The following is a 17,786-nucleotide window of genomic DNA, read 5'->3' on the forward strand; positions in this document are numbered from 1 at the left end:
GGCTGCCTGCTCCAGGGCCGGGTACCCTGTGCAGAGGGTGCAAAATTACGTGCAGGAGCCACACACCATACACTCAATATTGAGCGTCCTGCGAGGGAGTTTATGAAACCGTTCTCCAGGGACACTGAGGCAGGGGCAGCAGTCCTCCCTGAGCACCCTCAAGGCGGTCACAGCCGCACCCCCCACCCCCCGGGAAAGGCAGCAGGGCCAACCCTGCGCCATCGCCCACACAGGCCTTCCAGGGAGAAGAGCAGGTGCACTGACTGACCGAGGTGAGCACGGTGGGGGGGGGGCAAACTCCGAGGAAGCAGAGGTGGTGGCGTAGAACAATCTGCGTATTTCCAGTCATAAAACACTCACGCTCTTTGACCCAGTAACCTCACTCCAGGAAAGGGAGCCTAAGAAACCAGTGCACTGGTAACAAGCGTGGAGAACAAAACAAGGGTCCAAGGAACAGGCTTCCTCGGGAGAAAGGGACCAAACATCCACGAGCCAGGTAAACAGGGCGGCCCGCTGGGCCGGACACAGACATGGGGAGGCTTCCCACAAGCAAACCACTCAGATCAAGCCACTGTGCAGAGCCACGCAGAGCTGCGTCCGTAGGGAAACACGGAAGAGAGAAAGCAAGCAGACGCCAACAGTTCTGTCGGGATGGTGCAATTATGAAAACTTCCTTAAAAGAAAATTTTAATAGGCACCCAGATGGCTCCGTTGGTTAAGTATCTGACTTCGGCTCAGGTCATGATCTTGCAGTTCATGGGTTTGAGCCCCGCTTCGGGCTCTGTGCTGACAGCTCAGAGCCTGGAGCCTGCTTCAGATTCTGTGTCTCCTCTCTCTGCCCCTCACCTGCTCGCGCACTCTCTCTCTCTCAAAAATAAACTTTTTTTTTTAACTTAATAGATAAATAAATCACAAAGAGGGTGCCTGGGTGGACAGAGACAATCTATGTGCCTCTCATTTGTTTAAGGAGTGAATATGTTTGTATTAGTGATGTCCTTGCTCACCCCTAAGCCTGCCAATAAGTGTGTATATTTCAATGGTCAAAAAATTGGTCAACCTGGGGCACCCGGGTGGCTCAGTCAGTGGAGCATCTGACTCTTGGTTTAAGTTCAAATCATGATTTCATGGTTCGTGGGATCAAGTCCTAGCACAGAACCTGTTTGGGATTCTCTCTCTCCCTCTCTTTCTGCCCCTCCCCTGCACAAGTGGGCTCTCTGTCTCTCTCTCTCTCTCCAAACTTAAAAAAAAAAAAGCAAAGTGAATAAGCTCTTATTCCCAACACTAATTTGCAAATGATTAACAATACCTTAACCCTCCCTCAAAGTACACCCAGCATGAGACAAATAGCTTGTCCACTAGAATTAACTTCCTAAAACAAAAGATGGAGGAACCAAGCCCATGAGCGTGGACTTCAGTTCTTGAAGCAAGGTGGGCTGACTGCACCCCTGTCCTGCTCATGCACCTCAGGCACCCTGAACGCTGTCAAGGGGGGCAGAACCAGAACACCTAGGTCCCAGTTCCGGCTTGATACCCATCTGCCGAGCCAGGAATTTACAATTCATAGGTCTTTAAATTTCCTTCAGTTTCCAAAATTCTGGTATTGTCTCCCACCATTAAAACCCATCATGCCTTGGGGCGCCTGGGTGGCTTAGTCGGTTAGGCGTCCGACTTTCGCTTAGGTCGTGATCTCGCGGTTCGTGGGTTCGAGCCCCGCGTCGGGCTCTGTGCTGACTGCCGGCTCAGAGCCTGGAGCCTGTTTCGCAGTCTGTGTCTCTCTCTCTCTGACCCTCCCCTGTTCACGCTGTCTCTCTCTCCTAGAAATAAATTAAAAAAAAAAACAAAAACCATCATGCCTTGGGGCTCCTGGGTGGTTTAGTCGGTTAAGAGTCTGACTCTTGATTTCAGCTCAGGTCATGATCTCACGGTTCATGAGTTCAAGCCCCACATCAGGCTCTGTGCTCTCAGCTCTCAGCACAGAGCCTGCTTAGGAGTCTCTCTCTTCCTCCCTCTCTCTCAAAATATATAAATAAAATAACACTTAAAAAAAAAAAAAAAAACAGGACTTTACTGAGGAAAGGCAACACTGCCTTAAGACCACGAGGTAACAGAGACACAACCCTCCCCGACAGGCAACAGCAGCGTGGTGGGGCCGCACCACAAAAGGACACAGGGAAGAGCCAGGGGTCTGAGTGGTGAGCACACATGACTCTACACACTGTCCAACTCATACAACTGCACATCTCACACTGAGAATGCACTTTAATGTATGCAAATTTAAGCCAGATCAGCCAGGACATCAGGGGCCCAGGACTGACCCCTCTTGGTGACATGTATCTCGAGGGTGCAGGGGTCCAGGTGACAGCGCTGAGACCACTTCATGTGTGGTGGACGAGCCGGGTGTCCCACTGTCAGAGAACAGGGTTACCCCAGGGCAAAGGGAGGAGGCTGGCACGACCCTGTGGTGTCCCTGAGCCGTGGAGACGTCCTACGAACTGGTGTGTAGGTGACAACCCAGACAGGCAGAGAAATGACCAGACACAAGTGAGCACATGCACAGCTCCCAGCTATCAACCAAGGGCTGGAAAGCCACACCACCACAGGAGCGAGAACGCCCGCACCCCCACCTGGTTTCTAAATTCAGTTCACTAAATGGAACCAGGGCCCTTGAGAAAAATGGGTGATGCTGGGGCAGGGAAATCCAAGACAGGCCTGGAGCATGTGCCTGTGTACCAGAAAGGAAGGCGGTGCTCACAAAACGAAAGACACAGGAACCCACCCAAAAGACTCCAATGGCCAAAGCTGGAACAGTGTGGGCAAGAAAATAAAGAAAGTCATGTTGGCTTTTACCCCAAAGTATGAGATGAATACACGAGCCTATACTGGTCCAAACAAATGATTCCATAAACAAAGAGGAAGAAGAATTCCGGCAATACCGTGAAATCCCTCCCCAGCAGCGGGGCTCACTCACATTGTCCCCTCGAACAGGGGCTGCCCTAAAGGACCACTTCCAAAGAAGCAAACCAGCAAAGGGAACGAAGTGGCGTCCAGGGGCAGAGGCCGGCAGACTCCAGCATGTGGGGTGCGACAAGAGGGCACTGCACCTCTGGGGCATCCCCCCCCCCGCAAAACACAAGAAAACATCAGGCAGCCCAAACTGGAGGCCAGTGTACAAAACATCTGCTCAGGGATCCAGAGTGCCAAGGTCACCAAAGCAGCAGAGGCTGAGAGCTGTCCTAGACCAGCAGGGCCTGAAGAGACGAGACACCCAAAGGCCACAGGGCACCCCAGATTGGCCCAGAGCTTAAAAGGCCCCAGGAGGGAAGAGACGGGAACAAAGCACACCCCAGCTCACCGTGCGCACCGACGCGAGCTTCTTAGTTTTGACGACTGTGCGTGCTCGCAGGCTGTTACCACGCATGGAAGCAAAGGGAAGGATATTCGAGAACTCTCTGTACCATCTTGGCAACTTTTCTATAAACCTAAAATTATTCCACAGTAAGAAGTTTATTTTAAAAAGAAAAAAGTCAACAGTCTACAAGACACCAGCTGGAAGACTATTTTAAGCTACTTCACCAGGTGAACAAAGCATTAACAGGCATGAACAGCACAGTCGAAGATCCTATTATGTGAAAACAGACCTCTCCGCAGATGGTAGGGCTTCGGGAAGTAGGAAAGCCCACCACAGGTGAGCCTGGGTCATCACAGACCTGCGACAGCGCGAGCCAAGTCCACTTGCCAGGGGCCCGTGCACAACGCCTCAGGACCCACACCACGGAACCTGCTCAAAGAGAGGATGCAGGACTGGGTCAGTGCAAGGTCAGCTGGGGACAGGAGAGGGGCCTAAGCTATATCAAAACAGGACTTGAGAGGCAATTATTTACTTAAATATAAAAATTAAATGCCACACAGGCCTCTGGGTGGCTCAGTCTCTTGAGCATCAGACTCTTGACTCTCAATCTCAGCTCAGGCCATGACCCCAGGGTCATGGGATCGAACCCTATGTCAGGCTCCACACTGAGCATGAAGCCTGTTTGGGATTCTCTCTCTTTCTCTCTAAAAAAAAATTTTGGGGGCGCCCTGGGTGGCTCGGTTGGTTAAGCCTCTGACTTCAGCTCAGGTCACGATCTCACGGTTTGTGGGATCGGGCCCCACGTCAGTCTCTGTGCTGACAGCTCAGAGCCTGGAGCCTGTTTCAGATTCTGTGTCTCCCTTTCTCTCTGACCCTCTCCTGCTCATGCTGCCTCTCTCTCTCTCAGAAATAAATAAAAATATTTAAAAAAAAAAATTTTTTTTTTTTACTTAAATGTCAGAGGTTAGGCTTCAGGGAAGCTGAGTCTGACAGGCACAGGCTGTCCTCTTCAGAGCACCTTCTCTTTGAGCCTGCGAAGCCTGTGCTCCGGGCCTGCCCCCCACCTGACCTGCCCACTGATAGCACCTACCTCTCTGATTCCCTGGCCTCCGGCTCCAGGTGCAAACTGGACGCCATACAATGAAATTGTAAACCTAGTTCTTAATTCTAATTTTAGAAGAGAGTAGAAATTATCACCTATAATACTAGGATGATTATTTCAACTTAACTCCCAGAAAGCATAAAACACGGTAAAACATGAAGCCCTGAGACCTACCTTCCTACGAGCAGTAGTAGGGGGTAAAGCCTACTTTACCAAACTTGGAATTGTGAATGGCCTCAGTAAGGAAAGCCCCTGGCTGGCTCCCCAAGACCATCGCCACTTTTAAAGGTAATAGGCCTTCGCTGACTCGCCGTAGCTGCCATCGCTGGGCAGGTGTGGGGTGCACCCCAGAACCCCTGCACGCACAACTTGGGCACCACCTCCGGCTCCTGGCTGCAGAGCCCCACAACCAGATGGGAAGCACGAAGCGCCTCGCCTGCCTCCATGCCCACTTGGTCCCAGAAATGTATGGCATTGGGGTAGCTGGCGAAATGTCCGCCGATGGTCCCAGTGAGGGACGCTGCACTGAGCCTCGGTGACTTGACGAGGCTGCATTCCAGCCTCCGAAACCCAGGTGAATCTTCTAATCTCATGTGTGTCATTAAAAACGGCAGGTCCATCAGAACTCTGTATTTTCACTAGGAATGGTTACCAAAACTTCCCCAAGCTTACTCTGCAGGTTTAGCTCCTTATTAATGCTGACGACAGCTATGGGGACAGTCTTGTCGGATGACGAGCTCACACTGTTACATATCCCTAATCTCCAGGGTCAAGGTGCTTGCACAGGAAGATTTCTGTCTCTGGCGCCAGGTGGGTGAGCCCCATTGCCCTAACACTTCCTGCACTTTCCCTTCTTTATCTGCAAAACTCTTACCCTCCCTACCTGACAGGGCAGCTGCCACAGTTAATGAGCTACTACATGTAAACAGCTCACTCAGTCAGTCATCAACAGGCACTGATAAAAACCTGCTGCCATTTGTCTTTAAGAAAGCTGTGTGCGAGAAGGGTCTGCTTCCTCATACTTTTCAAACATACGGGACCTGGAACACTAGGAATCGTCTTAGATCTTCTGATATGAAGAAAAAATACCATGTGAGGTTTGCGTTTAGAATGTTTTTACACCAGCCTGGGGAAGAACGCGACACACCCTCCTGCCACCTGTGAGACTTAGAAGATGTCGGTTAACCTGAACATAAGAGGATATGAACCGACCTAAATTCTCTTGTTTAAAAACAACAACAACAACAACAACGATGCCTGGATCTGAACTCTAATCACCAGGTCCTGGGTGGGGGAGATCCTGCTCGAGTCCAGCACAGGAACAAGGACGTAAAAGTCAACTCCAATTTGGTGGAAGGTTTTTATTGTTGTTGTTGTTGACTTTAAAAGGGCAATTTAAAGTTATAACATGTATTAGAGATGTCTCTAAAACTACCTCTCTCCCCTCAGGAAATCTGGAATCAGAGCTGAACAGCTTCTTACCTCACACATCTCTTCTGCATTCTCTGAGAACTGGTTGCAGCAGTCTAAAAAGCTAGGAAAAATAATTCCTTTTAAAATAAAGGAGCGGCACACGAAAAGATTCTCGACTTCATTAATCATAAAGAAAGTGCAAATCAAAACCACAAAGAGATACCACTCAACACCTATTAGGATGGCTACTGTCAAAAAAGGAAAAACAAATGAGCAGGCACTGGTGAGGAGGTGGGGAGATCGGAGCCTCGCACACTGGGCGTGGGAACGTAAAATGGCGCAGCTACCATGGAAAATGGCGGGAACGTTCCTCAAAAACTTGCACACAGAACCACCCTCTGACCCAGGAACTCCACTCCCGGGCATATTCCTGAAGAACTGAAAGCAGAAACTCAAACAGATATTTTTACACCCATTTTCATAGCAATATTATTCACAATAGCCAAAAGGTGGAAGCAACCTAAGCATCCATTGACAGATAAATGGATAATGTGGTGTGTACATACAACGGAATATTAATCAGCCTTAAAAAGGAATAAAATCCTGACACCTGCTAGGACATAGATGAGTCCTGAGGACACTATGCTCAGGGAAGTAAGCTGGTCACAAAAAGTCAAATACTGTGCGACTCCACTTAATATGAGGTCCTACAGCAGTGAAATTCAGACAGAGAGCAAGTGGTGGGTGCCAGGGGCCAGAAGGGAGCAGGAGCCAGGGGTTAGTGTTTGGTGGGGACAGGGCTCAGTTTGGGAGAATTAGAAAGTTCTGGAGATGGGTGATGAGGACGGTTGCACAACAGTGTGAATGTGCTCAGTGCTGCTGCCCTGTACACTTAACAATGGTTAAAATGGTAAAAAAAAAAAAAAAAAAAAAAAAATTTATAGNAAAAATAAAAGACATTAAAAAATTTTTTTTTAATTAAATTAAAAACATAATAAAACGAGGGTTGTGCCCCATCTACCCATCCTCTCAGGAAGCTAGGCACTTACTCCAAGAGGTAACTTCCTACTTGTCAAAAGACAGAGGTTTTACTTTGCCTTTAGATGAGATTTTTTTTTCTTTGTGATCTCAGCCTTGATGCCATTGCTTACTCAATGATAAAACTGCTTTTTTTCTCCAACAAAAAAATAAATGAGAGTGGATGTCGTAATAAACATGCAAATTAAACTTTATTAACTTTAAAATTTGGGGCACCTGGGTGGCTCGGTCAGTTAAGCGTCCGACTTTGGCTCAGGTCATGATCTCATGGTATTGAGTTCAAGCCCCACATCAGGCTCTGTGCTGACAACTCAGCACCTGCAACCTGCTTTGGATTCTGTGCCTCCCTCTCTCTCTGCCTCCACCCCCCACTCGTACTGTCTCTATCTCTCATAAATAAATAAACTTAAGAAAAAAATTTTTAATAATTAAAAAAAAAATTTAAAAAGAAAACACCAACGTTATTTGTCCTCAGGGTTTAGTTAGCCTACTACACCAACCTCCTCATGCTCCAGCTAACTCCTAGCAATCCTGCCCTTGTTATAAATCTTATTCCAAACTACAATACATGAAACTTTTTACTTTAACTTCTTTTTAATGTTTATTTATCTTTAAGAGAGAGAGAGACACGGCGCAAGCAAGGAAGGGGCAGAGACACCGACTGGGCTACCCACCCATGCGCCCCTACAATACATGAAAATTTAAGTTTCAGAATTTATTGAAACTCAGACTGATCTAACTTATTTCAAGATGGTGACGCTTGTGAAGTCTTCATGAACAAGCCCCCTGTCATCAGTGGACTGAGTCCCTTGGAGGATCCTTTCTTTCCTGTGTAATCACTCCTCCAGGCCTGGCCAGTAACAGGCACTCACTATTTGCCAAAGGGAAGAAGAATCATTCACCGGGAAGCAGTCAGAAAATAGAGTATCAGAAAATGAAGGTGAGAAAATAAATCTTACATAATGGCCACTGATCCAGGTGTTAGAAGAAACTAATGAAATCTGTCTGTATAAACAGTACAAAGCAAATATGTGATTAAAAAGTTCGGCACCCACACTAAACCCACGCAGGAGGAGTAAACAGAGTCCGGGGCCTCCGGCAGCTGACAGGCGGGGGTGTGCAGGCAGGTGGCCACGACAAGGCAGAACGCAGGAAGCACCGCACTGGGTGCTGCACGTGTCCCTGGTCCACCTGTGGGAACATTAGAGGCTCCGTGATGAAAGGTGGCGCCTGAGACGGACTTTAAAGTAGGAGCAAAATTCTGCCCAGCGGAAGTGGGCCGTCAGACACGAAGGAGCACCACACCACGAGCAGAGCGGGAAGGCTGGCCGTTGCTGGGAAAGCAGTGAGTGGGCTGGCTGGAGCACTGCCGGAGCACAGCACCGGAACCGGGAGCCACGCAGGAAGGTGGGAGGAGCTCAGGTCACAGGAGGGTCTGGGCCTCAATACAGCGTCTGGATTCATGCTTTGTTCAAGCTGTCGGCAGGAACGACTAGCTGAGGGGCCCACAGGCTGCACCGACACGGTGTGCGGGATGAGTTCCACCAGTGAGGAGCTGCTCACAATGCAGATGTGACTCTGGCGACTGCCCAGACACAGGAGAATGAGATGGTATCTACCCTTTACAAGCCTTGCACTGTACTTTCTGCTCTATTTCATTATTCTATATCATTTTTTCTAAACACTGGTAAACACCCAATAATTTGGTTTCACAACCACCAATGGGTTTGCACTGCACAAGCACCTGTTAGGCCCAGTGGCTCCGCTTGGTGAGTTCACATGGCGGTGCTGGAGGAGGAGGGGGAGGGCACATGGGAGAGGCGGGCTGGCGGACAGACGGGCAGGGGNCTAGGGCTACAAGCAGAACCAGACCAAGTGCACAAAGGGTGGAACGGAAACACAGTGAAGACCAGCTCAGATGGGGCCGGGCTGCAAAGGGGAGACAGCATTTGAAGTCACCAGTGACGTTGCCCGCTAAGTACAGGGTCCCACTCTGGGGCGGCTAAAGCACAAACACAAACCCAGTGGCCGCTCGATGTGAAGGACAGGCAGCAGGGGCGGCGTGGTCAGCCGTGTGTGACTCGGTCTCCAGCACGTAACACCAGCTGCCTGTCAGGGCTGTGCGGGCCCCGGGACTGGCCAGGTACCTCGTGGGCACAGGGACAGCAGGACCCTCACAGGGGCGATGCTGGGATTAGGAGAGGGAAGAGCGCGTAATGGAAAACCAGGCAATTATCTTTAGTTCAGCAGCCCCAGGAAACGGGAGCACTTTGAGAACTGAAAAGCATTCAGCAAGGCAGACAGAGGGGAAAGGATGGCTTTGGTCAATCTAACTTTAAGAAGAAGAGAGATTTAGACAAGGTGATGAGTGTTCTAGAAATCAGTGCTGAAATCACAAACCGGGGGCTCAAGCAGAATCCAGCCCACAGCCTATTCTGCTCGGCTTAAATCATATTCTTTAAATGGGATAATTGCAAATAAAAATCTGGATTTCTGTCTTTCCTGAAAAATGTGAAGTCTGGTAATACTGGCTCAATAGTCTTTAAGGATTTTAAAATGTGCACACTCTTGGATGTACCAAGTTTGCGCGTGCACCACTGCGGGAGTTGGAGAAATTACAGAACACCATGCAGGCATTAAAAAGAATTAGAAGGGCACCTGGGCGGCTCAGTCAGTTAAGCGTCCAACTTCGGCTCAGGTCATGATCTCGCTGTTCGTGAGTTCAAGCTCTGCATCAGGCTCTGTGCTGACAGCTCGGAGCCTAGAGCCTGCTTCAGATTCTGTGTCTCCCTCTCTCTCTGACCTTCCCCTACTCACACTCTCTCTTTCTCTCTCTCTAAAAAATAAACATTTAAAAAATTTTTAAGAATTAGAATCATATAAAAAATTTAAAAAAAGAATTAGAATCATATAGACATGGAAAGATTTTTTTACATCCTTATAAAAAAAGCAAGTTGCTGAATAATGTATTCTATGATCACACTAACATTAAGAAATTAAAACTATTGGGGAGCCTGGGTGGCTTAGTCGGTTAAGCGTCCGACTTTCGCTTAGGTCATGATCTCAAGGGTCATCGGTTCGAGCCCCAGGTCAGGCTCTGTGCTGACTGCCAGCCCAGAGCCTGGAGCCTGTTTTGGAGTCTGTGACTCCCTCTCTCTCTGACCCTCCCCTGCTCATTCTGTCTCTTTCTCGGAAATAAATAAAACATTAAAAAAAATTAAAAAAAAAGAAATTAAAACTATCAATAGTATATTATTGTGCAAAGCATAATATAAAACATACATAGGCAGCTGCTATGGAAAACGCATGGCAATTCCTCAACAATTTAAACACATAATTACCATATGATCGACCAATTCCACATCTGGGCATATCTCCAAAAGAAATGAAAGCAGGGACTCAGGCAGACTTTTGCCCACCCAAGTTCACGGCAGCATTCTTCCTAATTCACAACAGACAAAGCAGGAAGGAACTCAAGCCCCTGCGGACAGACCAAACAGATGGTCCATGGAACAGTATGCAGCCTTTAAAAAGGAAAGAAACTGACACATTACAACATGGATGAACCTTGAAGACCTTGAGATAAGCCAGCCTAAAACCCATACACTGGAAGAAAATATTGTAAAATAAGGATTTTAAAATGACGACTGGTTTTACTTGTAATGTGGTCAATTTTGAGTCTAAATATTCCCTGGTCAATTTGAGGTCTTTGAGAACAAGGTGAACTGCTGTTTCTAGCGTCTCTGGGCAGGAACCCTGGCAGCTCCCACCGTGGCTGGAAAATGCTGCAGAGCAGCAGAGGCAGGCGTTGTGCTATCAGATCTGACCCGGGAGTGAACTGCAGGCAGGCACACCCCCGAGGCATTCTTACACAAAGAAACTGAACTTTGCCTTCAGCTCCGCACTTCCCTCTTGAGAGGGTAACTGGTTACTTGTCCCAAGATGTCGCCTACTCAGCAATCCTGTCTCTTCCCATACAAAATGGTAACAAAACCCTGAGTGGGCCAAATGAGACAGGGCTGTGAAAGAGCCCAGCAAGGGCAGGCACCCGACAAGTCGGTCCCTGTCCCGTCAGGTACACCAGGATAGGGATCGTCATCCCCAAAATCTCAAGCCACAGCTGAATCTCACAGACTTCCACTGACGTAAACCAGGGGCACAGCTTTCTTATGTCAGCTCTAGGTAAACACGCCAGAGCCCCGACTCAGGGTAAGATCTTAAGGTCTTCATTATAAACCCGCACACCGACTCCAGTCTTGTGGCAGGAACAGTTAGGAAAGCTCCAGGGATTTAATGCCACCACGATTTTTAAATAAATCAGTCTCTCACTGAAGTTTCAAAGGTTGTGATGACTCAAAGCAAGTAAGAGGAAACACTCCCAGTACCTAGCAGAACCAAGTTCAGGCCAGGCAGTTCGGTGACCTGAACAAAATTAGCCAATTCGTAGGCCAACTTCTAATGGTTAAAAAAATATAATTATTACTGTATGAAAAAATTACAATTATTACTCTCTCAAAGACAGCCTTCTAAGTCAAAAAAGATTTCTCTAAGCAAAGCTGACAGGAAATTAAGCCTTTCTGCCAGTTTACAGAAGCCTAGAGAAGGCCAACAAGATGGCAGATTTTTATGACATGTGCCTCATGTGCCCAACATTATAGATAGTGAGATATGATGTCAATTCCTTGGTCGATTCCTTTGTCAATTTTATATAATTCATATAGAAAAAAAAAAGCATTTGTTATCATACAGTAAAATGAACTCCTATGCACTTCTGACGTGTAGTTGTATGATTTTAAAATACGTTACTGGCACTATCAGTATACAGAACCGTTCCATCACCCCAAAAAGCTCCTGCTGTCCCTTTATGTCCCCACCCGACCCGGACCCCGCCCCTCTGGTAACCACTAATCTGGTCCCCATCAACGCAGCCTCATCTTCAGAATGTCATAGAAGGAGAACCACACCTTTTGAGCCTGGCTTCTTTCAGCGTAAATCCTTCGAGATCCATCCCAGTAGTTGTCTTGATCTGTAACAGTCCCTCCTCCCTCTCATGGCTGAGGAGGACAGCTCGGTATAGAAGGACCAGTTTGTTGAACTAGGCACCCACTAGAGGGTATTCTGGTTGTTTCCGGTGCTGGCTACTATGAATAAAACTGCCACGAACACTAAAGTAGGGTGTCTGCATGCACAAGTTTCCTTAGGTAATTACCCAGGAGCAGGACTGCCGGGTCACAGGGTGGATGTATATTTAACATTAACTGCCGGGCTGTTGTCCAGGATGGTGTGACTGCCTGCATTCCCACCAGCCACGTGGACGGCTTCCAGAGGCTCAGCATTCTTGCCAGCACTTAGTTGTGCTGGTATTGCTTATTTTAGCCATTCTAACAGGTATACGGCGATATATTATCATGCTTTTAAGTTACTTAACCATTTTAATAGGCATCTTTTAAAAATAGTACACATCGCTTCATTCTCTTGAGAATGCTCAGGGGCTCCTCAAGTACATAAAATTGTTTTCCTTCTTCTAAAGTAACTCCAGAATTATGTCTGGTTTTTACGGCTTTTTTTTTTTTTTTTAATCTTCTCCTTTATGAAATGTCACNGCTAAGCTTAGACACAGATAACCAAGCTTATCAGAACCACATCTGGAAAGAAGAGGTCTATTAGGAGAGGATTTGATTCTCCAGTGAGGAAAGAGAAAGCTTTTGTTTTTTTCTTTTTGAGTCACTGTACCAAAACCTCCTGACCTCTTGTTTGGCTGCTGAGAAACTTGTGGTAGCTAAATTTCTTAGACGTTTTCCAAAATGGTGAGGCTGCCAGGCCAAGTGGCCTTTGGGTAGTTGAGTCATTACTGTACTAACCTGAGCAACTAACACTATACTATGATTCTATATTGAGAGTCAAAAGCTTAACTAGAGCAAAGAAATCATCTTGTGACTGGAAACCTAAGTGGAAGAAATTATCTTAAATCTAGTTTCCAAACATTCACATTGGTCAAACTTCTAAGCACCTATTAGGCGAGCCACACATTCACAGGGACGCAAAAATAAACTTTTTTACGGTTAAATAAAGAACTCAGCAGCTCTCTCAAAGATAAGTCTGTGTACACACCGAATTCAATCCTTCCTAATCTCTGAAAGTCGTTGGACCAGGAAGCTCATCCCGTCTTTTCAGGGCTAGTTTCCGTGGCAATACTGCTCCGACGTACTCAGGAGGTGGCTCTGGGCCGGGAGTCCAGGCTGCCTGGCCTCCCGGAGCCCGGGCTCCAGGGCAGAAAAGGCCAGCAGCCCCAGGCGCTCCCCCAGGCCCCCAGGGGACGCTGGCGGCTCTCGGCCAGGCCCACACACCAATCCCNCCCGCTCTCCCCCCCGCCCCGAGCCGCAGACTCACAAGCCCGCCACCAATTGCAACCGGATAGGGGTGGGACTTCCGCTATCACTTTCGGCTTCCCCACCACCATCTCAGCTCAGGCAGTCAGGAAGAGTGGATTTCGGAAACTTTGGGCTCAAGCGGCTGGAAGCAGAAATAAAGGCAGAGCAAACAAGTTGGAAGCCGGGCAGGGTGGCAAGAGCCAGAAAACCACAAGGGCCCCCCAAGTTTTTAACAAAGAGCAATGAAAGACGAAGCAGTCCAAGCCGAGGGTCACTGATCTGCACGTTATCTCTGCAGCGGCTGCCGGGCCCCGAGGCCGCCCTGGGCCAGNGGCCCCCGTGCAGAGGCACCACCCCCTGGGAATCCAGTTCACGTTCCCCTTCGTCCTGACGCTGCTGATGCACAAAACCCAAGACTTTCAGTCCCAGAACTGACTAAATTCCGTCATGATAAATCTCACAATCCTTTGAAATCTGGCGCACACAAAAATCGGACAGTCTCTCTCCAAAGTGTCGTCTCGGAGGGACTCAAGGCGCGCGTCCTCTCCCGAAAGCGGGGCACCTCGGCAGGCCTCNCGCCATGCAGACGGGCGGCAGGAACCAGACCTTGGGCGGCGGGGTGCCCTTGTTCTGGACATGGCTGACGATCTGCTGCGCCGTCTGGCGCTCGTTGCCCTGCCGCTTGACCCACTCGTGCAGCCGCGCCTTCTCGAGCGCGCCGTTGAAGAAGACGAAGAGCTCGATGTTGCCGCCGAAGCAGGCCTTGGCCAGCGCGGCCAGGTAGCCGAGCATGTGGTTCCACTGGCCGCCGCTCACCCAGTCGGTGTAGAAGCCGCCGTACAGGCGGTGNCTCCGGTCCCGTCACTCTGAGGAGACCCCCCCCCCGTCCCAGGGTCCCGTCACTCTGAGGAGACCCGTCCCCGAGTTGCGTCACTCTGAGGAGACCCCGTCCCCGGGTCCCATCACTCTAAGAAAACATCCGTCCCTGTCCCCAGGTCCCGTCATGCTGCGGAAATCCCGTCCCCGTTAGTGGGTCCTGTCACTCTGAAGAGACCCCGATCCCATTCGTGGGTCCCGTCACCCCGAGGAGACCCCCGTCCCCATCCCCGGGTCCCGTCACCCTGAGGAGACCCCAGGCCGTCCTTGGGAGTTCTCACCCCGAGGAGACCCTGTCCCCATTCGCGGGTCCCGTCACCCCGACGAGACCCGTCCGGTCCCCGGGAGCAGTCACCCCGAGGCGGAGCCAGCGCTGTGGCCGGCGCCCGCGGCGGGAAAGGGGGCAGGCTGGTGAGAACTTGGAGGTCGGGGTGAGCGAGGAGCAGCAGGTGGCTGTGTCCGGGGTGGAGCGAGGAAGCGGGTCGCTGCGCTCCTGCGTGTGCTCAGAGGTGGGGAGGAAGGGCTCCCTCCATCTTTGGTTAGCGAGGGACGGGACCCTGCAGATGTGGTTGATGACGTGAGTGGCCTCGACCCCGGCCCCTCTGGGAGGGCAGGCGGGGGTGGGGGAGAGCGGGGCGGGCAGGCAGTTCAGACGCCGCCCACCCACCGAGGAGCCCACTTGCACGCCAGACTCGCAGGTCAGGTGTAGCCCGGCGGCTTGGTGCCAGGTGACCACGGACGACCCCTGAGCAGGGACGGTCCGCCACAGCGCCCCAAGTGCCTCCTTTCTAGCTGGTGTCACCTGCGAACCTCCAGGCTTCCCCGAGGCTGGGCAGCGGTTTAAACCCCGGTCGCTTTGGGAGCATCTTCTGGAAGGAGATGCTTTGGTGACTTCTGCTCCAGAGCTCTGCCGCAATTGCTTGTAAAATGAGGTTAACACTGTAAGCATATGCACTGCAATAAAACATTTTTAAAAACAGACTAATGTCTTGCAGAATGAAGCACTTGGAAACTCAGAACTCTTAAGAGTTTGAAAGTGGCATTTTTACTTACCTCCAGCCCTCCCATCTGTTCTTTTTCTGAAGAAACCTCCGTAGAGAGCAGGCCCAGACAGCAGGTGCAGAGCAGATGGAGCCTGCGCCCATGCGGCTCCAAGAAGCCCCCATACTCTGTCCCTGAAAAGGCAAGTGGAATTTTTTTCATTTCTTTTCTTATAACTTCACCTCAAATACAAGCCAGTGTGATATACATAAGTAAAATGTTCTTAGTATTTTGATAAGTATGTTTAATTTTTTAAAAACAGACTGTAGCAAGTTAAGTCACTTACCCATGCACTAAATTAGTGCTGAAGCCAGGATCGTGTGTTATTTAGAATTGCAGTTAGCCATTTAAGGCCACATTAAATACTGACACCCCGGAAAAAGCCACAATTCCTTCTGTAACCCACTGCAGGTTCACAAGGTTGACAATAGTTTTAAGCACTCATTGTATTTTCATTTATAGCACTGCATTCCATATGTTTATCTTCACTATGTACTGTCCTTATTTTAAACATGCTTACTTTTAATTATTTTTTTAAGACAACCTTTTTTTTTTTAAGTTTATTTATTTTGAGAGAGAAAGAGAGAAGGTGAGAGTGAGGGGAGGCGCAGAGAGACAGGAGGAAGCTAGAATTCCAAGCAGGCTCTGGGCCATCCTCCATCTCACCAGCTGAGTGGTCTGTCAGCAGCTTAACCAACTCAGCCACTCAGGTAACCCTGCTTTTAATTTTTTAAAAGCTTTAGTGCCGGTATCTGGGATTCAAGGAATAAATTTCTTTCACCTTAAGACAGCGTGGAGTCCTAAGTTTCTGCAGTCAGACAGCCACATCTGTCTCCTCCAGCTCTGTGACCTTAGGCAAATTACTCAGCCTTTTTAAACCTCAGTTTTTATCGTCTGTAAAATTAGGATGTTAATAGTACTTACCTCTCAGATTGCTATAGGATTAAATGAGATAATCTGTGTGCTTACCACACAGCAAATGCTCAGTAAATGTTGGCTCTTATATTTAATACTTCTGCATAACTAATACTTTATGCTTGAGAACATGGACAAGTTATTTTATTTTTTTGGAACTTTAAAATTTGTTTTCATAAGTATAAAATATAAAATTCATTTATACTTACTTGCCCTATTTAACTATGTGTTCACCTTTTTAAAAGCTAACTTTTTCTCCTTTTTTGATTAACATTATTAATGGCTGTTAAAATGTGTGCTGACGAATCTTTTATGTAATCTGCATCCACAACTCAAATTCAAGGATTGGTTGAAGTTAAATGTTTTGAATATCGTTACTTTTACAGTAAATAATCTGTAATGAAAATTTAGTAAAAAGTTAATATATTTTTGGGTTTACAGCTCATGACAACTTGTGATTGGAGACTTTCATTTCCAACCACTTTATCTTTGGACAATTCACTTAGACCCCACATGATAAAACTTTTAATTTCACCAAGAGATTGCCATACAAGTGAGGGAAAAACCAGAAAGAATAAACAGTGCTAAAAAGGACATGGCCCTATGCCTCACAAAAATTACAATATGAAATCTCAGGAAAAAAGTTGTGATTAATAGACAGAGAGAACCAGTCGATGATGTGCAAAATTATCAATGCGTGGAAACCCAACGACAAATACTTATTTTCAGCTCTTTTACGTTTCAGCCAATTTGTTATGATAAGTTCATCTACAGCTCAAAGTAGGAAAATATTGTCTGTCTTATTTACATGATCCTTTCCAAAGTAAAGTGCTTTATAGTAGAATAACACCTTTAATTAATAATCTACCTAGTTGAGGCTTCTATCCACCAGCAATAAAAGGTAAGTTTTCATTGCTTCAAGGAAGGTGAAAGTTGGCTCTGCTCCCACTCATATAATCACTAGCATATACTGGGAGAACAGCAGGCTGGAACAGCTAAGCATAGAATCCGTGACCTGGGCAGAAAACATATTAATCCCTGCTTGGGATTTGAACCTGTAATCTTTACCTAGCACTAAGGCTGTAATCTGTTAATTGTTAGCTTAAATGACCTGAAAGAGCACATAGGTCTCTGTGTTTTGTTGTTGTTGTTGTTGTTGTTGTTGTTTTGGTATTCTGGAATTAGAAAGTACTTTTTGTTTGTTTTTAGTTATATGGATTAAAAGTCCTATTTTCTTCACAGGTGTAAACTTATTTTCTCTTTCAACCATAATTTTTTAAACAGACATATACAACTATAGTTTTAAATTGTAAGTCAATGGGAAAATATAAGCAGATTTCTATAAATTCACATTTCTAGCACCCTTTAAGTATAGTGGAAGTTCCCGAATGCATGACAACAAACATTTTACATATTCGGTTGGTGACTATCTTAGCTGAAGGGCTACTGCACTCCTTATCACCGTAATTTTCCCTTCCTGGGAAAGTCTACAATTCTTGATGTCCATTCTTTCTCAAGTCTGCAAAGGACTGATTGTGTCCCCTCTCCACCACTTGTGGGAATGCCAGCCGCCTTCCCAACACTTCCTGGGCATCCAAGACCTCTTTCTCCCGACATCCATCCTTACTGACATGAGGTACTCAGGCATCAAATTATCTTTACCCCCACCCTCACCACAGGG

General features: G+C 47.8%; 1 protein-coding gene across 1 annotated transcript in view; it reads right to left on the reverse strand.

Moving 5' to 3' along the window:
• Window positions 1–12,238, reverse strand: part of FAM120A (family with sequence similarity 120 member A) — a 92,008-nt gene extending 79,770 nt beyond the window's left edge. The window contains exons 1-2 of the mRNA XM_077753784.1: window positions 12,206–12,238; window positions 11,867–11,947 (exon numbers count right to left, since the gene is read on the reverse strand). Of these exons, the coding sequence (XP_077609910.1) occupies window positions 11,867–11,947; window positions 12,206–12,238 (114 nt within the window). The remainder of the gene's footprint in view (window positions 1–11,866; window positions 11,948–12,205) is intronic.
• Between the last annotated feature and the right edge of the window lie 5,548 nt (window positions 12,239–17,786).

Source organism: Crocuta crocuta, unplaced genomic scaffold, assembly GCF_008692635.1.
Source record: "Crocuta crocuta isolate KB4526 unplaced genomic scaffold, BGI_CrCroc_1.0 scaffold420, whole genome shotgun sequence".
Taxonomy (NCBI): Eukaryota; Metazoa; Chordata; class Mammalia; order Carnivora; family Hyaenidae; genus Crocuta; species Crocuta crocuta.